General features: G+C 36.3%; 2 protein-coding genes across 4 annotated transcripts in view; one reads left to right on the top strand and one right to left on the bottom strand.

Annotated features, from left to right (window-relative positions):
* Positions 1 to 6,802, top strand: part of LOC127423504 (A disintegrin and metalloproteinase with thrombospondin motifs 14-like) — a 97,145-nt gene extending 90,343 nt beyond the window's left edge. For 2 of the 3 annotated variants that reach the window (XM_051667871.1, XM_051667869.1), the window contains exons 20-22: positions 2,602 to 2,731; positions 4,375 to 4,470; positions 5,638 to 6,802. In XM_051667871.1, the coding sequence (XP_051523831.1) occupies positions 2,602 to 2,731; positions 4,375 to 4,470; positions 5,638 to 6,203 (792 nt within the window). In that variant the 3' untranslated portion in view covers positions 6,204 to 6,802. The remainder of the gene's footprint in view (positions 1 to 2,601; positions 2,732 to 4,374; positions 4,471 to 5,637) is intronic. The other variant, XM_051667870.1, reaches the window with a different exon arrangement.
* Positions 5,596 to 23,590, bottom strand: LOC127423547 (steroidogenic acute regulatory protein, mitochondrial-like). Its single transcript, XM_051667969.1, has 7 exons — positions 23,527 to 23,590; positions 23,252 to 23,374; positions 20,991 to 21,127; positions 20,737 to 20,895; positions 18,170 to 18,354; positions 15,841 to 15,934; positions 5,596 to 5,734 (listed from the first exon to the last, which is right to left on the bottom strand). Exons 1-7 carry the CDS (start codon positions 23,588 to 23,590, stop codon positions 5,711 to 5,713), a joined length of 786 nt encoding a protein of 261 aa, XP_051523929.1. The 3' UTR covers positions 5,596 to 5,710.
* Between the last annotated feature and the right edge of the window lie 1,395 nt (positions 23,591 to 24,985).

Genomic DNA, 24,985 nt, shown 5'->3' with positions numbered 1-24,985 from the left:
CAAATCAAGGGAAATATCAATTGCGAGCAGAATATTTTTATTGGGCGTCGTTTTCAATCAAGCTGTAATTTATGCACATACAAAAAAGTGTGAAAATATTACTTAACTGTGTGTATTTAGGATACATAAGAAGTTTATTTACAAAAATGTTAAAAATGTAATTTCTATCCATTTAAACATATCTGTACATATTCAAATTCCATTTTTATTTGGGAAAATAGATGCAACATTTTTAAATATAAAAATTATATATTTAAAAATACTTTAAATTTTTTTAAAGTATTTTTTAAATATATGTTGCATATATATGTACATTTTTATATCAGTGAAAACTATATTAACGTACATATTATCTCACATACGTAGATTGTAGTTCCAGAGAGCCATGTAATAAATGTGTTGGCATGTATGAGATTTCTGTATGGGAAAGCACATACAAAGTTTAGTGCTTTTTCATTTCATCGAGTCTGTGTGAGCTACTTTGAAGTGTTTGTCACATCTGTGCAGACAGAATTTAGAAGAAACAGTGAAACCTTTCACAAATGTGTTCAGATGAGCTCAAATTAATGAAATATTAGACCTGTCTCAGGAGCACATTTAATCTGAGTCTACAGAATTACTGCCTTCTAATTATGCTTTATGTGTATGTGTGTATCATTGTAGCTCCCCAAACTTCTTCTTTCTTACTGTTTTGTTGTATTTTGTACTTTTTTAAAATCACATAAACATTTAAAAACTGTCAGCTCATGCAGAGATAGATCTGAAATGTAGGTGGCACTCTAACGCATTTTATCCCTCACAGATGTGCTCGTCCATAGACATTCAGTCTAATTTTCAGTTCAAGCAACACCCTCATTATTTCATTGAATATCTTGGCCTCTGAGTGGACTAGAAGCTTAAACTAGGTGTCATTAGAAAGCTGAGATCCTCCCCTTTTATCATCAATAATCGAAAACATGTTTTTGTTTGATTTGTTTAGCATGCTTTTCCTTCTGGATGGCATATTTTGTTCTGGGAATCTAAGATATAACATTGGATTATTCACACAAGCAAGCTCACAGACAAATAAAAAATGGCTCATTTTTCAGAAAACTCCCTAAGGTAAAAGCAGATGTGGTTTAAGTTAAGTTTTTGGCTATTTGGGGCTTACAGCAGCAGTTAAGAGAGCATAAAAGAGACGTTTGTATTTGATGATTTGAAGAAATCATATTTCACTTTGTGATTCTTTTGAAAATCTTTTGAACTGTTGTATTAGGGCAACAAAATAACCTATACAGTCACATTCCTGAGAATGAGAGCTTTCATTTGATATATGACTTGTCCATTAAGGTGCTATGTGAAGGATTTTTATTTTCATATAAATATTTCTACCCCATTACCTCTAGGGGGCGCTAATTTTCGACGTGAATGTTTTGAGGCCTTTTTTTTTGGATTTTTTCCCCTTTTTCTCCAAATTTGGAATGCCCAATTCCCAATGCGCTCTAAGTCCTCGTGGTCGCATAGTGATTCGCTTCAGTCCGGGTGGCGGAGGATGAATCCCAGTTGCCTCCGCGTCTGAGACAGTCAACCCGCGCATCTTATCACATGGCTTGTTGAGCGCGTTGCCACGGAGACATAACGCGTGTGGAGGCTTCACGCCATCCACCGCGGCATCCACGCTCAATTCACCACGCGCCCCACCAAGAACAAACCACATTATAGCGACCACGAGGAGGTTACCCCATGTGGCTCTACCCTCCCTAGCAACCGGGCCAATTTGGTTGCTTAGGAGACCTGGCTGGAGTCACTCAGCACGCCCTGGGATTCGAGCTAGCAAACTAGCGAACTCCAGGGGTGGTAGCCAGCGTATTTTACCATTGAGCTACCCAGGCCCCCTAAGGCCTTATTTTGTTATTTTAAGTAACATAAGTGCACAAGTGATGGTATCTCTGAAAAGTTCCGATTCTAAGCTTTCAAATGATACCTCATATGCCTGACTTATGTATACGGAGACTTTAATGTTTTAAGCGTAAACTTTTTTCACAATATAGTGCCCCCCTTTGGACCTGTTGGCGGATCCATAGAGTTTAAGGGGTTAACATTTGCCCCCAGTAATTGATTTTTAAAGATTTAATTCGATAAGGCCGAAAATGACTAATGAGTTTTCGTTGGAATCAGCATATCCCATGGAAAATACCAAGACAATGAGTTTTGGACAGTTTTTTTTTGTTGTTGTTGTTTTTACAAAAGGTATAAGCACATTCATAAAATTGATTATAACTTTTGAACACTAGGTGGCGCTTTCTTCAAACTCCTCAGGTACCCTCAGGACATGGTGTCTATGATGCCTACCAAGTGTTGTTTCAATATGGCAAAGTGTTCAAAAGATACACCAGTTAACGTTCAAATTTAAAATGCCAGACAGGTGAAATGGCCGATCCTGGCAAAATCGGTATTGTCATAAGCTTATGATTATAGGACAAATGGTTCAAAGTTAAAGCAATATAGCGCCCTCCATAGACTTTAAGGGAGTAAAGCTCTCATTGGAATGATGTGTGAATAACTGAAATTGAAAGATTACTGCATTCTCCGTCTGAGTGTGTGTTGTGTTGTTTGTTGTAGTGTTCGGTGAGTTGTGGTGAAGGTATTCGACAGCGTCAGGTGATCTGTAGCGCGACAGACAACAGCGCGGGTCAGTGTGATGCTGACAAACCAGAATCTGTGTCCATCTGCAAACTGCCACCCTGCACAGGTAACACATGTTGAACATTTCATAAGAAGAAGAGATGGGAAAGTAGTTTCATTAGAATATAAAGAAGTATGTATTCATTAGAATATAGACAAGCACTGACCCAATATATACACTATATTGCCAAAAGTATTCGCTCACCCATCCAAATAATTGAATTCAGGTGTTCCAATCACTTCCATGGCCACAGGTGTATAAAATGAAGCACCTAGGCATGCAGACTGCTTCTACAAACATTTGTGAAAGAATGGGCCGCTCTCAGGAGCTCAGTGAATTCCAGCATGGTACTGTGATAGGATGCCACCTGTGCAACAAGTCCAGTCGTTAAGTTTCCTCACTACTAAATATTCCACAGTCAACTGTCAGTGGTATTATAACAAAGTGGAAGCGATTGGGAATGACAGCAACTCAGCCACGAAGTGGTAGGCCACGTAAAATGACAGAGCGTTGTAAGCGGATGCTGAGGCGCATAGTGCGCAGAGGTCGCCAACTTTCTGCAGAGTCAATCGCTACAGACCTCCAAAGTTCATGTGGCCTTCAGATTAGCTCAAGAACAGTGCATAGAGAGCTTCATGGAATGGGTTTCCATGGCCAAGCAGCTGCATCCAAGCCATACATCACCAAGTGCAATGTAAAGCGTCGGATGCAGTGGTGTAAAGCACGCCGCCACTGGACTCTAGAGCAGTGGAGACGCGTTCTCTGGAGTGACGAATCATGCTTCTCCATCTGGCAATCTGATGGACGAGTCTGGGTTTGGCGGTTGCCAGGAGAACGGTACTTGTCTGACTGCATTGTGCCAACTGTGAAGTTTGGTGGAGGGGGGATTATGGTGTGGGGTTGTTTTTCAGGAGCTGGGCTTGGCCCCTTAGTTCCAGTGAAAGGAAGTCTGAATGCTTCAGCATACCAAGAGATTTTGGACAATTCCATGCTCCCAACTTTGTGGGAACAGTTTGGGGATAGCCCCTTCCTGTTCCAACATGACTGCGCACCAGTGCACAAAGCAAGGTCCATAAAGACATGGATGAGCGAGTTTGGTGTGGAAGAACTTGACTGGCCTGCACAGAGTCCTGACCTCAACCCGATAGAGCACCTTTGGGATGAATTAGAGCGAAGACTGCGAGCCAGGCCTTCTCGTCCAACATCAGTGTCTGACCTCACAAATGCGCTTCTGGAAGAATGGTCAAAAATTCCCATAAACACACTCCTAAACCTTGTGGAAAGCCTTCCCAGAAGAGTTGAAGCTGTTATAGCTGCAAAGGGTGGGCCAACGTCATATTAAACCCTATGGATTAAGAATGGGATGTCACTTAAGTTCATATGCGTCTAAAGGCAGATGAGCGAATACTTTTGGCAATATAGTGTATGTGTGCTATGTATTTTGATGTTTATTAGAGTATTAAAATATTTGTTTATTAACATGCTATTAGTTTGGGTGCTGCCTTAGAAGGTAGCTGCCTATGTAGACAGCAAGGCAGAAACAGAGCTCATGTGTTCTCATAGTAATTGAATTGAAACCATTTTTAACTGATGTCGAACAGCTTCACGTTCATATACCTCTTAAGACAATCTTTCAATTCAAATGTCGCAATGAACTGCACAATGACTTCCTGTCTATATGAAACTGTGCTGTTTATGTTGTTTTTCAGTAGAGTCATCTTTGGCCACTCCCACTAAAGATCTACTGGACAATTTCACCACTGAGAGCGAGAAACTTCCAGAACAAACGCTAGATAAAATCTCTAGTAAGAGACTCACTGAAAGATGTTTAACACTGATTCATTACTGATTTCAGACTAACGATCCCTTTGAACATTCCATCATTCTGTAAACTCAACCAGAAGTCCCAGGCTCAGAATTTTGTTTTTGATATGTATATATATATATATATATATACATTTTTTTTCTATTGTAAGATAAACATAAATAATGAGCAAAGCCAAAATATTAAATGCCTTTGATCAATATTCATTGAGTAATCCATTATTTTGTTCAGAGGGGTCAAAATGACTATTTCCGCATATAATTTTGGAGCAAAACTACAGGTCAAAAAATAACCTTAGAAAGATGTCAGCATCATGATTTTGTTTTTGCACAGAGATTGGTAGATCTATTACTAATATCAGTTGACTTCAGCACCTCTTGTTGCATTATATGCCAATGGTATGAGTCCAACTATGGGAAAAAAACACTTTATTGTGTCATTTTTCCAAAGTTGGAGCACCTATAACTCCAGAAATATTAAAGATATCTTAATATCCTTTTAGATTCTGGTTCAAAACAAACGTTTCTGTTTGTATCTTCATTTTCAAGGCCCTATATGGTTAATTTCTAGAGATATGGGGCTCTCATTGTGGATCCATGAGTAAATATTTAACATTTGATCCATTTTCAATGGTCGAAAAACAAATGTGGGTCACATGATATGAAGCTAGTTTTTCTTGTCCAACAAAACAAAGATCTATAGTACAAATAATGTTGAAACTAGAAATACACCTTTATTTATTCACATAAAAACAATAATATCAAAATCTTGATTTTCGAGCATCCAAAAATACTCTTAATAAGAATAAGTGACACATGTGGCTGTTTAATTAGTGAAATACCTATATCTAGTGTTTCGATTTCAGAAATGTACATCTGCAAAGCTCTCGAATGCATAAATAGGGGTCCAAACACCATACTGTATTTCTTATTATTCTTTTTTCTGCCCTAAAAGTGTATAGGTGTCAGAGACCGTAAATTGTAGAGACCCCAAACTTGGTGGGATGGTCCCAAATCCCCCACTACTCATACTATCAAGGAGCTGATTAATTACCATATTCATATACCATGATATTTACTTACTGTACTTGAAACAATACCATGGTCCAGTCCAAAAACATCTGATTCATCTCCATTTCTCCCTCCAGATGAGCCGTGTCTTGGTGATAAATCTATATTCTGTCAGATGGAGGTTCTGGCTCGGTACTGCTCGATCCCAGGCTACCATAAACTCTGCTGTGAGTCCTGTAACAGGAAGTTGGGGTTCAGTACAGTATCTCCAGATACACACCCTCCATTCTCATGGCTCCCAGATTTCACTTTCCCCCCGTTACCACAGACGAGCCCTGATCCGACACTACAGACGCCTTCACAACCGACTGCATTGACCGCTCTGATCCAGACCACTAAAGCTAGTGGCCGGAGACTGTGGCCCACCGTCTCTGATCTCACCGTTGCAGCCACTAGCCCTAAACCAGAGGCGGCGTCCTCACTCGCCGCTCCAATGAGCACCACCGTCCCGTCTGAGGGCGTAAGAGAGTTCATCACTTCTCCTCTACCTCCAGGGCTGAGTGTCAACACCACCGGCCCGCCACATGATGGACTACAACAACAAAACACCACTTTAGACTTGCTTCCTTCAACCAGGAGAAAAAGGGACAGTTCCACAGGGGCCAAGAGGGGCCTCAAAAACAGGAACTCACCAGTCACATGATCGTTAGCACAGCCCGACAACATGGCTGCACTGTAAAATAATCATTTTCTTAAAGGGATATTCCAGGTTCAATACAAGTTAAGCTCAAGCGACAGCATTTTTGGCATAATATTGATAATCACAAACATTAATTTGGACTCGTCCTTCCTTTTCTTTAATAAAATCAATGTTACAGTGAGGCACTTACAATGGAATTGAATGGGGCCAATTTTAGGAGGGTTTAAAGGCAGAAATGTGAAGCTTGTAATTCTTATTAAAGCACTTACATTAATTCTTCTGTTAAAACTTGTGTAATATTTGAGCTGTGAAGTTGTTTAAATTATTGTTTTAGATTTCATGCAGTTGTAATGGCAGTGAAGTTTTAAAATTGGAAAGTTTTGTTAGTAAAATTGGTTTGTGATTTTCACACACATATTGTTTACATCTTATGGCTATACTTTTGAAACAGTGAGTATTTTAACGTTGACAGATTGGCCCCATTGTCTTCCATTGTACGTGTGTCACTAGAACCCAAATTTTAAAGGAGGGATGAGTCGAAATTATTTTTGTTTTAAACATTATGCCACAAATGCTGCCGATTGAGCTCAACTTGTACTGAACCCAGAATATTTTTATATATATATATATATATATATATATATATATATATATATATATATATATATAATTTTTTTTTTTTTTTTTTTTTTTTTTTTGCAGTGTGATGGATTGTCATCATTTGCCACCGAATGAAATCTCCAAACGTGTGGACTCAAAGCATTGAGCAGTGATTGGTTACCTCAGAGTTAAACAACATCATTCAGCCTGTCCACTGCACTTCCCAGAATGATCTGCTTTATATAAGGAAATGGACAATTTGGTCTCATAGAATCACGTTACTACACCTGCATTTTTACGAAACAATTTTATGTTGCTCGTTGTATGCTCATTGAAATGAACACTAGAGGCACTACAACAGCAACGAGTTTTATTCACTTACAAAGTAAAACGGCCAATTATCAGTTCGTAAACACTTCCTTTTCGCCCTGTTCCTCACACAGTGCTATCTTATGACATCTAAACACTTTTACCATAGTGCATGACTCATTTTAATATTTGCATTACATAATCATCTACATTTACAAGCTTGTTCGAGTGTGATCAAATTGCACGGTAGCTCAACTGATAAAGCATTGCACTTGTGATGTAAAGGAGTATGAGTCCTGAAGACCACACGAGTCGACACCTGAGCTGAAAGTGTCATAGAAGCACCACAAAATGACATGGTTGTGTTTTCATCACACATTTGCTTGTTATGACACTATCGGTTAGGTTTAGGTTTAAAGCTTAGGGTTAGGAGGTCGGTTTCTTTGAGTTGAAACTCGATAGAGCATTAACCTTAAAAACCTCATCTGTTTAGCGCCACACAGTGGACATTTTAACTCGGAACTGCCGCAATACGTGCAATAAACTACGTAATATTATTTTGCAAAAATGTCGCCACAGTCATGTGATTATCATGAGATCAGGCCTGAAATGCAAGTAAAAAATAAAGTATGAAATAAGAAGTTTTAAAGGTGCTGTAATTTAAAAGGTCTGCTTGTGCAGTGACTGCATCGCAATCATTCCCGCTAGTTTTTTTGTGTACGTTTGTGTTGTTTTGTGTTCTTCTGTACTGCTAGAATCTGCTGTCACTTGGACTCTACGTCAGGTGCAACAATCACCTCTCTATTCTGATCAGGATAAATGCTATACTGTGTAATATTTACTGGTATATATGGCCATGTCAATTGTAGCAGTGTTATATTGAATCTAGCTAGGTACGTTTGCTTTGTAACTCTTGTGTAGTTTTGTGTTTGGTTGTTTTTCTCATACTCCAACTTATAAAGTCAACATGATAGTAAATATGACCTTATTTACTTTCCTCCTCAAAAGTGGGTGCTTACAGGTTAAATGAGCCTGAAATGGATTACAAATGCTGTTTCGCATTGACTTTAAAATGACAAAGCTATTTTTAAGTTAAAGTAGCTGAACAGAACTACACAAAACTACATAAGCATTACAAATCAGTGTACTTGTAGTTCTAGATGTCTCCCTGGTGCTCATGTAGGTGATTTTCTTCAGAACTCTCAAAGGAAACAAACCGGTATGATGTCTGCTCACCTGTGAAACACAAACCACCTCTAATGCATGTCCAGTGTTTGTTGTGCTTGCATATGCTTTATGTTCTGGTATTTTTTAACGGCTCTATTTTTCAGGTGGTACTGTATATATTGTAAATAGTTGCAGGTGTGAGGAAGGTCTCAGGGGTCACCAGAGGTCATGAAGAAGTCTGGTTTCCCTCTTTTGTGGTTTAACCTAATTTCTGTATTGTATAGTACTTGTATATACATGGATGAGAGCTTTAAGTGTTAATATTTATTACATTTTTAATTTGTAGGGAGATGAAATACATGAAAATATACACATTGAAAACAAGGGTGGAGTTATTTATTTTCTACTTGCTTTTCTGTATGTTTTCCTTGTCACTCTCTCTCTGTCATTGCCTCTCTTAAATTCTCAGATGTTACATGATGTATCTGTCTTTTTCCCCCAGTAAAACATCCTAAAAACAAGATCAATTTAACTTAATTTTTCGTATAAAAAATAAAAAATAAAAATTCTAGAATATTATTTAAATGTTTGTTTTTGTGTTGTTGGCAGAAAACACACACATATTTTTAATTGATTAATTAATATTTATTTTAAATTATGTAAATTAAATAAAATGTATTACATTTAAAATGTACATTTAAATTTGTATTTTGTCTTGTTGGCAGAAAAAAAAAATGTATTTTATTAAATCAATATGAAATTACATTTATTTAAATTAAATTATATTACAGTTATTAAATGTACATTTTAAATAAAAATGTTAATTTAATTTAAATGCAAAATTTCTTCAATATTCTTGAGTATTTGTATTTTGTCTTGTTGGCAGTAAAACAAAACAAAAATGTATTTTATTAAATCAATATTAAATTATATTTATTTAAATTATATTAGATTTATTAAATGTACATTTAAATATATATATATATATATATACATTTAATTGAAATGCAAAATTTCTTCAATATTCTTGATTGTTTGTATTTTGTCTTGTTGGCAGAAACAAAAATTAATGTATTTGATTAAATCACTATACTGGGGGCCTGGGTATCTCAGCGAGTACTGACGCTGACTACCACCCCTGGAGTCGCGAGTTCAAATCCCAGGGTGTGCTGAGTGACTCCAGCCAGGTCTTCATGGGGTAGACCTCCTCGTGGTCACTATAATGTGGTTCTCACTCTCGGTGGGGCGTGTGGTAAGTTGTGTGTGGATGCCGCTGAGAGTAGCGTGAAGCCTCCACACGTGCTATGTCTCCGCGGTAACGTACTCAACAAGCCACGTGATAAGATGCGCGGATTGACATCTCGGACACGGAGGCAACTGAGATTCGTCCTCCACCACCCAGATTGAGGCGAGTCACTACACCACCACGAGGACTTAGAGCGCATTGGGAATTGGTCATTCCAAATTGGGAGAAAAAGGGAGAAAAATCACAAAACAATTTTTTATATTTATTTAAATTAAATTATATTACATTTATTAAATGTACATTTTTAATTAAATAAAAATTAAAAATGTATTAATTAAAAATATAAATTTAACTGAGATGCAAAATTGCTTGAATATTCTTAAATATTTTAATATTTGTATACATTATTTTGGCTTGGCAGGAAACAAAATACATTTACCAGAGAAGCAATATGTCTTATTTTCAAATATATTGCTTTTCCGGTAAATGTATCTTGTTTTAAAAATATTTCAATATGTTTTACTGAAAAGCAAGACAAAAAATGCTTGGTATGAGTATAGTTTATTACATTGTAAACTGTTGGCTTAGTGCTGATATTTGAGGTTTATAGTTTTCTCATGTCATTATATGGCAAATGATGCAACAAAACGTAAATGTTAGTTATCTCTAGCAAATGTTATGATTTCTTCTTCTAAAGTCCATAGAAAAAGTTAAATATGTTAAATATTTTTTTCAGGGGACATTACAACATTTATTGCAGTGTAACAAAGTATAACATTGTTTTTGCATTAATTTTAATCTTTTAAACGGCACCTGGAATATTGTAGCCAACAGCAGTGCTTCAGGGAGAACAAGTTGAGCATTCATTAGATTTATAATTTATTATTCATGGTTTATGATTTATAATTTATCCCTTTGCAGTTACATGCATATTGATTATAGCATTAGCAAACTTCTTTTTCTGTTTAGCAGCAGTGAACCTGGACAGTTTTGAGAAAGTCTTTAACAGTTTTTGCAACATCTTTTCTATTCTCTATAGTTTAATTAATCTGTAATGCACATACTTTTATTCTTGTTCATTAGAGAGGACTAAATGATCTTTTAAAAGATGTGATTCAGTTTTAACATCATTACATCATTGCATACTGGATGTGAGTCATGCCTAAAGTCTTTTCACTGGAATGTAAAGAGTCATTGTCCTCTACTGATGGTCTGCAGTTTTTCTCTGTCTCTAAAGGACATTCTGCAGTTTTTTAGACAGACATCTCTCATGGGTGAACTTTTATCTCTAATAGTCTGTGTTTTATGAAACGCCTTTCACCTCTCCAGCTTGTCATTTGTCCGGTTTGAAGTGTGAAATCCGCAGAGAACACACACTGTGTCTGCCGAATTGATATTCCCTTACAGTGATAGTATCTCCTTTCTGCACGCTGTCTTCATGACCTCAGACGGACACGGACTGCATGATAACACCCGACTCGACCAGCACGTCTGCGGCTACACAGTCTTGTTTCCCAGATAAGAAAGGAAGGAAAATTATCATATATAAACTCTTCCTTTTCTCTCTGTTCTTCACACAATGCTATCTTATGACATTTAAACACTTTTACTATAGTGCATGACTCATTTTAACATTTGCATTACATAATAAACTACATTTATGAGCTTGTTCGAGTGTGGTCAAATTGCGCAGTAGCTCAACTGATAGAGCGTTGCACTTGTGATGTAAAGGAGTATGAGTCTTAAAGAGAACACGAGACGACACATGAGTGCAAAGTGTCATAGAAGCACCGCAAAATTACGTGGTTGTGTTTTTCATCTCATGTGCTTTTTCTGACACTATCGGTTAGGTTTAAGGTTTAGGGTAGGGAGGTCGGATTTGTTGATTTTAACAAATTTTTAGAGCATTAACCTTAACCTAATCGTAATGTCATTTTGAAAAATGTCAACAGACACATAATTTTCATGAGATCGGGCTAGCTATCACATGACTTCAGAAGACTTTGAATGTAGTGCACTATATTATATTATATTATATTATATATATATTATAGTCATGTGAACTATTATTATGTTTCTTATTTAGTGCTTTTTGGTTCTTTTTGGAACTTGACAGACGTGGTCAATATAGACTGTTGAGACGTATGTAAAAGAGCCGCATAAAGGTACTTCATAAGTTTTCCTTGTGTGTCCCAGGGAAAACATAACAGCATAGAGGTTTGGAACGACATTAGGGTGGGTAAATTATGACAGAATTTCCATTTTTCCTTTAAGCACAAAATCACACAAAATACTACATTACAGTGAAAAAATATGGATATTTTAATTTTTATTGTCATTTCATATGCTCTAATCAATTTCATGAGTAGTTAATTGGCTACTTGAATAACTTCCACATCAGTTGTCTTCTCTTTATCACTGTACAACTGTAACCAATCCAGTCATTTTGAGGTGTATGTTGCATGGCTGTGTGTTCCTATATCATTCTCTGCTGTCTGTGTTCAGTCACTGAAGTATCGCCTCAGGCTCATCCGCTTACATCATCACAGCTCAGACAGAATGTTCCGCAGTGCTCTGGTTTTAAGGAAAGGACAGTTCCATCGGTGTCTGCATCAGAATCCTGCGGTGAGCTGCGTGTCACTCATGTTCTGCTGTCCTCTGGGTTCTGTGCAGCCAGACGCCGCCGCAGGTGTTTGGTGAAGTCCACCTGAGCTCGAGGAAGAGCTTTATTCACGAGTGATGTGGGCAGCCAGCCCTGACAATACAGTAACAAACTACATCAGTGCTGGACAGACACACTTCACAGCAACATATTCAGTTTAATATACACAAAGTACTATCACAATATTCACACAGCACTTCACATAATACTAATACAATACTCGTACTTGCAAAGTGCTGTACCAATACTCTCACTGTATTCTACACTACCCACAAGCTGAATAACAATACTTTCACAGTTCTTGTATAGTAGTCTCAAAGTACTGTAACAATACTCTTAGTACTCACACAGTACTCGCAAAGTACTCCCCAAGAATTTGAAAAGTATTGTACCAATACTCTCACAGTACTTGCAAAGCACTTTAAACATTCTTATGGATGATGCAGTCAACATGGGATTGCATCATATCCTGCAACATCTGGACAGACCAGGGACATATGAAGGATCCTTTTTATGGACTTCAGTTCGGCTTTCAACACCATCATCCCAGCTATTCTCCGGACTAAATTACACCAACTCTCTGTTCCCATGTCTATCTGTCAGTGGATCACCAGCTTTCTGACGGACAGGCAGCAGCTTGTGAGATGGGAAATTCACTTCCAGCACCTGTACAATCAGCACTGGTGCCCCCCAGGGATGTGTGCTCTCCCCACTACTCTTCTCCCTATACACCAATGACTGCATCGCCAAGGACCCCTCTGTCAAGCTCCTGAAGTTTGCAGATGACACCACTGTCATCGGCCTCATCCAAGATGACGATGAGTCTGCATACAGAAGGGAGGTTGAACAGCTGGCTGTCTGGTGCAGTCAAAACAACCTTTAGCTGAACACGCTCAAAACGGTGGAGATGATTGAGGACTTTAGGAGGAACACCCCAACACTGACCCCCCTCACCATTCTAAACAGCACTGTGGCATCAGTGGAGTCATTCAGGTTCCTGGGCACTACCATCTCACAGGACCTGAAGTGGGAGACACACATTGACTCCACTGTGAAAAAGGCCCAGCAGAGGTTGTACTTCTTCACCAGCTGAGGAAGTTCAACCTGCCACAGGCACTGCTGAAACAGTTCTACTCAGAAGTCATTGAGTCTGTCCTCTGCACTTCAATAACTGTCTGGTTTGGTTCAGCTACGAAATCAGACATTAGAAGACTACAAAGGACAGTTCGGACTGCTGAGAGGATTATTGGTTGCCCCCTGCCCCCCTTCAAGAATGATACACTTCCAGAGTGAGGAAAAAGGCTGGAAAAATCACTCTGGATATATATATATATATATTGTCTATTGTGTATTCTATATATACTTTTTTCTTTTCAATATTTATCTATTTTTTGATTCCTTTAATTATTTGTTATTACTTGTTTCTGTTTTTGTATTGTTGTGTACTGGAAGCTCCTGTCACCAAGACAAATTCCTTGTATGTGTAAGCATACTTGGCAATAAAGCTCATTCTGATTCTGATTCTGATTCTTATAGTACTCATACATTACTCACAACATACAGTTACAATACTCACACAGTACTTGCAAAGTATTCATAAGTATTTGAAAAGTATTGTAATAATACTCTCACACTCCTCGTACAATACTCGTAAAGTACTGTAACCATACTCATGGTACTCATACAGTACAGTTACAAAACTCAGACAGCACTCGTACAGTACTCGCAAAGTACCGTTACCATACTCACACAGTACTCACCATACTCCTAGTACTCGCAAAGTACAGTTACAATACTCATACAGTTCTCATAAAGTACTGTAACCATACTCATATTACTCATACAGTACTTGCAAAGTACTGAAACAAAACGCATAGTCCTCATACAGTACTCAAAAAGTACAGCTACAATACTCACACAGTACTCGCAATGTACTCGCCAATAATTTTAAAAGTACTGTAACAATACTCTCACAGTACTCACAAAGTACAATCACAATACTCACAATACTCATTCAGTACTCATAAAGTACAGTAACAATATGCATACAGTACTCGTAAAGTACAGTAACAATACTCACACAGCACTCATACAGTACTTGCAAAGTACTGTAACCATACTTATAGTACTCATACATTACTCACAAAGTACAGTTACAATAATCACACAGTACTCTCAAAGTACAAGTATTTGAAAAGTATTGTAAAAATACTCTCAGACTCCTTGTAAAGTACTCACAAAGTACTGTAATCATACTCATGGTACTCACAGAGTACAGTTACAAAACTCACACAGCACTCCTACAGTACTCGCAAAGTACTGTAACCATACTCATGGTACTCATACAGTACTCATAAATTACAGTTACAAAACGCACACAACATTTGTACAGTACTCCCAAAGTACTCTAACAATACTCACACAGTACTCATACAGTACTCACCATATTCCTATTACTCGCAAAGTACTGTAAAAAAATTCATAGTTCTCATATAGTACTCACAAAGTACAGCTACAATACTCTCTTAGTACTCACAAAGTACAATCACAATACTCACAGTACTCATACAGTACTCGCAAAATACTGTAACAATACACACAGTACATATACAGTACTCAAAGTACTGTAACTATACTCATAGTACTCATACATTATTCGCAAAGTACAGTAACAATTCTCGCACAGTACTCATTTAGTACTTGCAAAGTATAGTTATAATACTCACACAGTATTCATACAGTACTCGCAAAGTACTGTAACCATACTCATTGTACTCATACAGTACTCACAAAGTAGTTTCAATACTTACACATTACTCATCCAGTACTCGCAAAGTACAGTAACAATATTCTCACAGTACTCACAAAGTACTCTTCAAATATTCGAACCAATACTTTCATGGTCCTTGTATAGTACTCGCAAAGTACTGTAAAAATATCACACATTACTCATAATGTACTGGCAAAGTACAGTTTCAAAGCTCACACAATACTAGTACACTACTCGCAAAGTACTGTAGCGATAATCTCACAGTACTTACAAAGTACTGTAACAATACTCTCACAGTACTCACAAAGTACTCACCAAGTAATGAAAAGTATTGTACCAATACTCTCACAGTCCTTGTGAAGTACTTGCAAACTACAGTAGGGATACTCCCACAATACTCTGCAAGTATTTGCAAAGTATTGTAATAATACACTTACAGTTCCCATACAGTCCTCGCAAAGTATTCGCAAAGTACTGTAACAATACTCTCATAGTACACATATAGTATTGTCACAATATACACACAGTACTTGTACAGCATTGCCACAAAACTCAGATTACTTTTACAATATTGTCAAAGTACTCTTACAATACTCATTACAGTAATTGAACAGTAATTCATGCACAACTTGACAATACTGCATTGGCAAAGTTCTCCTTTTTCACAGTACAGACACAATACTTATGCAGTATTATTAAATGTAATATTTATAAACGTTTTAGGCATTATTGCTCTCTAATATCACTGTCTAATATTTTACGTACTTTGGTGGAATGTGACATTTTCCCTAATTTGTTTCTGTTTAGCTGCTGGTGGTCAAATGGTCAGGGCGATCACATTAACACCTGGAATCTTCACATATATGTACAGGAACATGTTCTGTACCTTCACATCCATGTTGAGCAGCCAGATGAAGTGACTCTTCCCTGGGTGACCATGGAGCGGCTGCAGGATGATACAGGTGGGGCCATCTTCAGCCCTGCACAAAACAAACACCATCACAGGCTCAAACAAATCAAAAACACTAAATGTAAAGACCATCTTTTTAATCACTGAGAGAAATCACTTTTTCTTTGACATTTTCATTTTGGACATTTCGACCTACATGAATCTTTCCAACCCAGTGTTATTTTCTTTCTTCTGTGGAGCACAAAAGTGATGTTAGGCAGAATGTCTGAGCTTCTGCTTTTCCTAGCTTCCATAGCATAATAGTCTTTACGGCATTTGCACTATATTCCAAGTCTTTTGAAGTCATGCAATAGCTTTGTGTGGAAAATAGACAAAAATGTAAGTCATTATTCACTGATAATCTGGCTCTATGCCATAACTCTCAAATCTCACATTTTTTAAACTTGCCACATCAAAATCTGTCACATGACATTTGAGAACACAGCAGAAAATCATTTTCTTAATCAGTGTTTTGTGTTGTTTTTAAGAAAAAATATCTTAACATCTTTAAAACATGATACATTTACTCGAGAAGCAAACTTGTTTATGAATTGGCTCTTAGGCAAATAGTTTTTTTTTTTTTTCTTGTTTAAAGCTCAAAACAAACTTCATTTGGTGAGGATTATAATCATGGATGCAAACAAATAAGGTGAAAAAGGTGATAAAGTCATAGCAGGTGTTCCAGATGTATAATTTTAAGTTAATTTTTTTGTTGTATTTAAAGCATTTTTTAAGTGTTTAAGCTTAAAGGAACCCTTTCAAGTGATTTTAATAAGGGAAATGTAGAAAATGTCACAAAACACTATGGCCAAATTAGCATCAGAAAACGTAACTTTAGCTGAAAGGTGAATAGTTTGCATCCCTGGTCATCAGGAAGAAGAAAAACAAACAATGGGGTAAGAAAAATACGCTAAATTAAAGTTATATTCTCTAAAAAAACAAGTCTTCATATATTATACAATTTTGGTTCTCTAGTAAATGTATCTTGTTTTAAGAATGTTGTGATATTTTTACTACAAAAAATATATAATAATAATTATAAAATAATAATAATACCATGTTGAAACAACATGAGTGTGAGTGTTCCTTCAAGGCAAAGATTATTATCAGTTTTTGAGAAAGGTTGGCAATCACTTGACCAAATATTATGAGTGATATCTTTGAGATAAATCAATCCCAACACATTTTAGATGAATTAAACTTTTGAACTTGCACAGCCTCCATTTTTTGAACCCTTTAAGCTCGGATGGGCCCGAGAGAAAAGCAAATAATTGTCAAAATATTAACAACTACATTCTTGACCAACACAAAATAGGTATCATTTAAAAGCTTAGAAGCTCTTCATAAAAACATCAGACTGATCAAATAGCCATGTGTCATATGTTGCTCTCAAAGAGTAGAATACAACCAGCCTATTTGTTTTACTCACAGACAAACATATAGCGAGTAATAGCTAAATATATGTCTTTGACAATTATGTTAATGTTGCTTATATGCTGTATTTTCACTTATAACTTCACAAAAAATAAACAGAACATAAAATATCACATAACATTACTTAGAGGAGGTGATTATCTTTCAGTCGAGTCCACAAACAAGATAATCAGATGCACAGATCATTAGATAATCCACATGAAGCACAATGTTACATATGTCCACCAGGAGATGGCGCCAAATACATGACACAGACTCAATGATGACTCAAATGACACAGAATGAAACTCATTCTGTGAAATCTCATTACTAAAATCATGTCTGCATGCTATGCAAACCTTTAGTCATTGTTGTGTTTGCATGTGTAATTAGTTCTTATGTACAATTATTATGTTTTATTTGTTTGGAGATGTTTTTGGACACTATGATAAATTATTTTTGTAATGCTATAACTTTTGATTGCTTGTCGTATCAACACAAAAGTTTTCTCAGATACAGCTGACATGATTTGGAACAAAACGAACGCAGATTTTCGGAGTTACCTTATTTACACCCAGAGATATATAATGTCAAATATGAAAAAAGTAAATTTTCTGCTCAATTTACTTATTTATTTTTTTGATTTTTCAGAGTCTCATAATGTATCATAATCTATATCATTACACAATCTGAAAAGTTTTCTTTACAATGATACCAAACACTTGACCCTCCTTGTTTGTTTTTTGTTTTTGTTTTTTAGAGTTATAAGCTTTTAATTTTGGGTATGCCACTGAAACAGGACATTTTTAAAAACACCTTCAGAGCTTAAAGGTTTAATGTGTGCTGTAATTACCTGACAAACCCTGGCTGGGGCGGAAGAGACTCCAACCGAGTTGCAGCTCCACCTAAATACACATGTGTCTCGCTCTTTGACGAATGCCTGACACTCAGGAAGTCCCGCTGGCCAATCAGATTTCCTGCTGTTTCTGCAGACACCTCATGTGTAACCATGGTGCTCTTCCCCACATGTTTCAAAACCTGAGAAATGAAGATGCTGATTTTAATTATAAAGCATTTCTAACTGGACCGCAGCAGCTGGAGGAGAACAAATATCACTGATACTGCACAGATTAATTGACAGATGTTTCTTTTAACGGATCTCTGATCAATGTGATCAAAACCTTCACAAACACTTTCACTGCAAATATTTTTTATTTTCTAATTTTATGGTAAAAAAAACAAAAACATCCTTAAAACAAGTGAAATTTTCTCGAGAAGCAGAATGGTATAAGATATTACGTTTTGTTCTCAGCCAAATCAAACAAAATTTGGTGCGGTTTATGATTAAATCAAGAAAAAAATAGTTGCCTATAGTGGAAGAACAATAAACGTATTTTCCTTTGAATCAGGTTTTATTTCTTACCCCAATGGCGAATAGTTTTTCTTGTTATAAACATAAATGATAACACATTTTGTTAGATTTCTCTGTAAACAAGACAAAATATCCATGTAATTTTGCTTCTCAAGCAGAGGTGGGTACAATACCCAAAATCTTTACTCAAGTAAAAGTACAATTACTTTTAAAAACAATTATTACTCAAGTAGAAGTAAAAGTAGCATTGTAAAAAACTACTCGAGGAAGAGTAAGAAAGTACTCAAGTAGCAAGTAACTAGTTACTTCCACATAAAACATAATGGACAATTACGCCCCAATATTCCATTACATAAAACATATTTAACATGTACTACAGAATAATGATAATAATTATTATTATTAATGGAAAATGTCATCATACACCCTCATGTTGTTTCAAACCATATGACTTTCTTTAATGCAACACAATTAAAGAGATATCAGACAGAATGTTAGCCTTATAGACACCATTTACTGTCACGGCATGTTTTTTCTTCCATATTTTAAAAGGGAATGGTGACTGAGACTGTCAGTCTCTAACATTATGTCTAATATCTTTTTTGGGTTCCACAAAATACAGAAAGTCACACGGGTTTGGAATAACATGAGGGAAATTATGGCAGAACTTTAATTTATTGAACTATCACTTTAAGGACGCTTGTCAGATTTGGACGAATCTGTCAATTAGAAGAGAAGTTTGGAAACCAGTTTCTAGTCATTTTTATGGTGAAAAATGTGAACAAATGTCCCACAGTCCCAATATATGTAATGCTGAATAAAACGAAACAAGATCATGCTTTATTAACGCCTACTGTCACTATTTCAAAAGTCCTGTATGGATTCTTAGTTCAGTGTAGTTACAGTATTTCAGTGTCGGAAGAATTTAGATCATTAGTTCTGTACACTAAGGGTAAACTGTAACTTATCTCTGTATTTTGAAGCGTGTTGGGCTTATTTAAATTCAGAGCTCTGTTGTGTGTGAGAAAAAAACGCCGCATCTGTCAACCATGCGATCTGCAAAGCATAAGACATTTACACTTAACGCAGATGTTTACATGCACTGATATATTGCAGCACTGATAGAAAAATGTATACTTATATAGTATATAGGAGGTCATAAGAGCCCATAGTTACAGAATCACCCTAAAATGACAATGACACAGACAAGCCCACGTTACCATAATCGCTGCAATTTTAATCTTGAAATATCCGCTTGTCCTGGTGTAAAATGAAGGCACTGCATGACGAAACTACTCTTTTTCATGGTGTGGAGTGTTTATTTGGCATGCTTGCTGCTACAAAAATCTCTCAATAAATTACGCTTTTATTTATACTTATTCAATTAAAACCGGTAATGTAACGACAGGAATGTTGCCCATTGTAATGAAGTAAAAGTAAAGTTTTTTCATTAGAAATTTACTTAAGAGTGAAAAGTACCCACGAATCCCAGGGCATGCTGAATGACTCCAGCCAGGTCTCCTAAGCAACCAAATTGGCCCGGTTGCTAGGGAGGGTAGAGTCACATGGGGTAACCTCCTCGTGGTCGCTATAATGTGGTTCTCGCTCTCGGTGGGGTGTGTGGTGAGTTGTGCGTGGATGCCACGGAGAATAGCGTAAGGCCTCCACACGCGCTATGTCTCCGTGGCAACGTGCTCAACAAGCCACGTGATAAGATGTGCGGATTGACGGTCTCAGACGTGGAGGCAACTGAGATTCGTCCTCCATCACCCAGATTGAGGCGAGTCACTACGCCACCACGAGGACTTAGAGCGCATTGGGAATTGGGCATTCCAAATTGGGAGAAAAAGGGGAAAAATCTGGCTACACAAGATTAGATTCATGTGGATATACTATACTCCTCGTCCTGCAAAGAGTCTAAACTTTACATGAACTTACTCGAAGTTAATATGTTCACGTGTAAAACTGATAATACTCCATTGAACGCATCAAGCTTGTTCATACAGATACTCTTCAATCTCGAATCAAAGGATTTGCGTGAGTCTTACTTTGATTTGTCCGATGCTTGGGTTCCATTGGTGCATCTCTTCCACTCTTATGAACAGGATGTCATAAAGTTCCTCTGGCGTTGCGTCCAGCTCTGCTTCCAGTCGGAAAACCTTCCGGTTACCCTTGAGAACTTTGCTATAGATCACTTCTCCGTTCTTCTAAAGGAAAATATTTTGGGGAGAATTTAAAGTGAAAATAGAGTTTGGTTTGCTGTACACCAAAAGTGTGTTTAAATTTCACCAAATTTCATCACCTCGGCCAGCTCGATTTTCCATCCGTCCTTGGACTCCACGATTTCTTGAGCTTTTTTCAGGGCCTCTTCGCCTTGTCTCAGATAACATACGTCCTCATCACCCAATGCAGCATCTTTTGTCCCCACTTGTTCTGTCTCTATGGACGTTCAATTGACATGTGGTCAGTCATATTTGAGTGCCAAAGTTGGTATAAAGTAGTATATAGTTTGTATAATTGGTATAAAGCTTGTATAATTGAAGATACATTAATAAATTTGCCCCAAAAAGTATTTGGACCAAGGGCGTAGACATTTAAAAATGTCTGAATGTCATTACATTAGATAACACATTTAAAACGTAAACATCATGTATTTGAGAGAACGATAGCAAAAGCACACTAAAACCAGCCCGTCTGGCACCAACAAGCATCTATGGGATTATCTAATCAGCCAATCGTGTGGCAGCAGTGCAGTGCATACAATCATGCAGATACAGGACAGGAGCTAAATTTAATGTTCACATCAACCATCAGAATGGGGAAAAAATTGATCTCAGTGATTTGGACCGTGACATGATTGTTGGTGCCAGATGGGCAGGTTTGAGTATTTCTGTAACTGCTTATCTCCTGGGATTTTCACACACAACAGTCTCTAGAATTTACTCCGAATGGTGCCAAAAACAAAAAACATCCAGTGAGTGGCAGTTCTGTGGATGGAAACACCTTGTTGTTGAGAGAGGTCAACAGAGAATGACCAGACTAGTTCAAACTGACAAAGTCTACGGTAACTCAGATAACCGCTCTGTACAATTGTGGTGAGAAGAATATCACGTCAGAATGCTGTTCTGAGATGCGGGTTGGCGCTGTTTTGGCGGCACGAGGGGGACCTACACAATATTAGGCAGGTGGTTTTAATGTTGTGGCTGACCGGTGTATATTAACAGTAGATACATAGACAAAAAATGAAAGAAAAAATAATAATTCAGTAAAATATTCAATACATATTATTCTTATTTTATTTGTTATTTATTTATATATTTTTTTGTCCTAATGTCCAGTGAAATTTTTTTTACATTTTAAAACAACATAAACTGACTTGAGAGTTGTTTTTAAAGAATATACCATTACTCCATTGGCAAAAAAAAGTTTTTTAGTGTTTTTGTATATATTGTATATAATTTTAGCATTAATCTTTAATTATATAATTACATTTATTTATATATTATAAATGTATTAAATGTAATTATATCATAATTAATAATAATAATATTTCATATATGTATATATGTACATAATTATTATGTAAAATTAAAAAATTATTAACAAGTATCACTTAATTGTTAATTAAAAAGTTACACAGAGACAAACTGAATAACAAAATATTCAATAAAATATTCAATATATTTTATTATTTTTTATGTCCTATTGTCCTGTAGAAAATGTAAACATTTTGAAACAACATAAACTTACTTATAAATTCTATATAATTTAAGCATTAATCTTTAATTATATAATTACATTTAATTAAATATCATATATTTCTTAAATTAAATCCTATAATAAATAATAATAATAATAATAATAATAATATATATATATATATATATATATATATATATATATATATTATTATTTATGTATGTATATATATATATATATATATATATATATATATATATATATATATATATATATATATATTTAATTATTATTTAATATTTAATAATTATTAACAAATATCATTAAATTATTAATTTAAAAAAAACTATATAAAAAGACAAAAAACTGAATAATAAAATATTTATATTAATCACAGTTTAATTATATTTAGGTAAAAATATGTGTGTGTGTGTGTGTGTGTGTGTGTGTGTGTGTGTGTGTGTGTGTGTGTGTGTATACAGTATATACAAATTTTTATTTTCCATTTACTGTAAAACATTTAACCCTTTTAAACAATAAAGCTTAACTTGAGAAGCTAAACTGTGTAAGATAGGACTTTGTTTTCATTGAAAAAACTTGAATTGAGTTTTTTAACTTTTTTTTTTTTGCAAATATTTTTTTCTTGTTTTAAGCATAAACCTCAGACAGATTATGCTTAAATTAAGATAAGAAAATATCCTTTAATATTTGGCTTCCCAGGTAAATGTGTCTTGTTTTAAGGATGTTTTGATATTTTTACAGGAAAATTATTCAAAAAAAGATTTTTTGAGTGTTTTGGGGGTTACTGTATGGAATTAAATATCATCTAGAAAAGGAAGCTAAAATGTGGATGCACACACTCACTTTTAAACTCCTTCCCCCAAGACCACCTCAGAGATCCGCTCCATGCAGGATGAATAATGTGTCCTGCGTTCTGTAAATGCGAGAGCTCCTGACCCAACGCTGCAAGAGCTGCTCGCTGCAGCCCTGCCAAAGGAGAGTTAGAAAAGAAATCATAAATAAAAGACAATAGATAATCTTTATCATCAGTCTTCTTAAAAAGTCCAAATCACTCCCCAGCCACAGAAACTCATCCACTGAATGGATGCATTAATGAGGAAGTGATGTCGTAGAGTTACCTGCCATGCTCCGTAAGTGTGGATAAGAGATTCCACAGCAGAGCTTCACGACGGCCGGTAGCATGTTCTGAGATGGCAAAGAGGAGGAGACCGCAAGATGCTTTTATAGAGCCAGTGAAGGACAGAGCGCAAGATAACGGCTCCATTTATAAGATACGATTCAGTTCAGCTTTCCTTTCAAGGCCGCGTTCGAAGAGCTTTTGCAGGGATATAATACTAATGTGATAGTTCCTATTTTTGACGGCTGTAAAGCTCTAAAAATAAAAGGACCCTAAATGTATCATTAGTACTTTATTTACATTTAGTCATTTAGCTTTTCTGCCTTTTGCTTGTGAACTGATTAAGTACTCATGGAAGAGATGTGTCTTCAGGTGGTTTTTGAATGTTGAGAAGGTCTCAGCAGATCTGGTGGAGGTTGTAAGCGCATTCAACCACAGAGAAACTGAGAATGTGAATGATCTGGAGAGCAACTTTGTGCCATGTTGCAATAGAACCACCAGGCGCCACTCATTCTTTGATCACAGGGAGCGAAAGAGGTCATAAACCCGGAGGAGTGAGTTTTAAGTAAGAGAGTGCTGTACACTGGCTGTCCTGAAGGCCAAAGTCGAAGCCTTGAATTTGATGTGGGCAGCTACAGGCAGCCAGTGGAGTGAAATCAAGAGGGCAGTGATCCTTTATATGACTTGTGTGCAATATTACAAGTCTTCTGGAATAGCTACATTATGTGTGAGGAACGACCAAAAGTTAAGTTGTTTTCACTATAGACCTACTGTAAATCTTCTCCTCCGATGCAGCTCTCAAATCTCATTCTCCAATAATTGTGCTGTCAGTAGATTACAATTTTAATCGCGATTAATCGCATAATTTTTTGTAGTTAATCGCGATTAATCGCAGATTTTGAAGATGCTACATTTCACACTATACATACTTCTTTTCCTGTCAAAATGCATTTAGGACAGCTAGTAAAGAAAGCAAAAAAATGTGTAACAATATAATGCTTTATTAACATGTTCTAAACAAAGCCTTACACAGTATAAAGATAGAAATGCACTAAAATAGCTCCAACATTAACCATTTCTCAAAGTCTAATTGGGAGGTTGACTAATTGAAAAAACCAGTCCTTGCATAGGATGCATTTTCATTGCAATGCACATTAAATCTCTTAAACTCTCATCCTCTACAATATTTATCATCCGTTAGACTGTGGCTATCCGCTTTCATACATGTAGCAATGGTGAAGCTGCGTTCATGATTCGCATCAGGGCATCAACGCCAGTGTCAAGCGTCACTTTGAACTCCACATGAAAAGCGCTTGAAGACAAAAACGTCTCATTCTGTGTGTTTTTGGAGATATTTAACACTTGACATGCTTCTGTGGTAATTAAAATGTGCCTTACATAAGCTGATAAATACTTGATTTCTGTCACAAGTCCCATCTGGGCTTTTTTGTACATCAAAT

This window comes from Myxocyprinus asiaticus, chromosome 32, assembly GCF_019703515.2.
Source record: "Myxocyprinus asiaticus isolate MX2 ecotype Aquarium Trade chromosome 32, UBuf_Myxa_2, whole genome shotgun sequence".
Lineage (NCBI taxonomy): Eukaryota > Metazoa > Chordata > Actinopteri > Cypriniformes > Catostomidae > Myxocyprinus > Myxocyprinus asiaticus.
The sequence above is the reverse complement of the archived record's forward strand: the minus strand, read 5'-3'. Positions and strand labels throughout refer to the sequence as shown.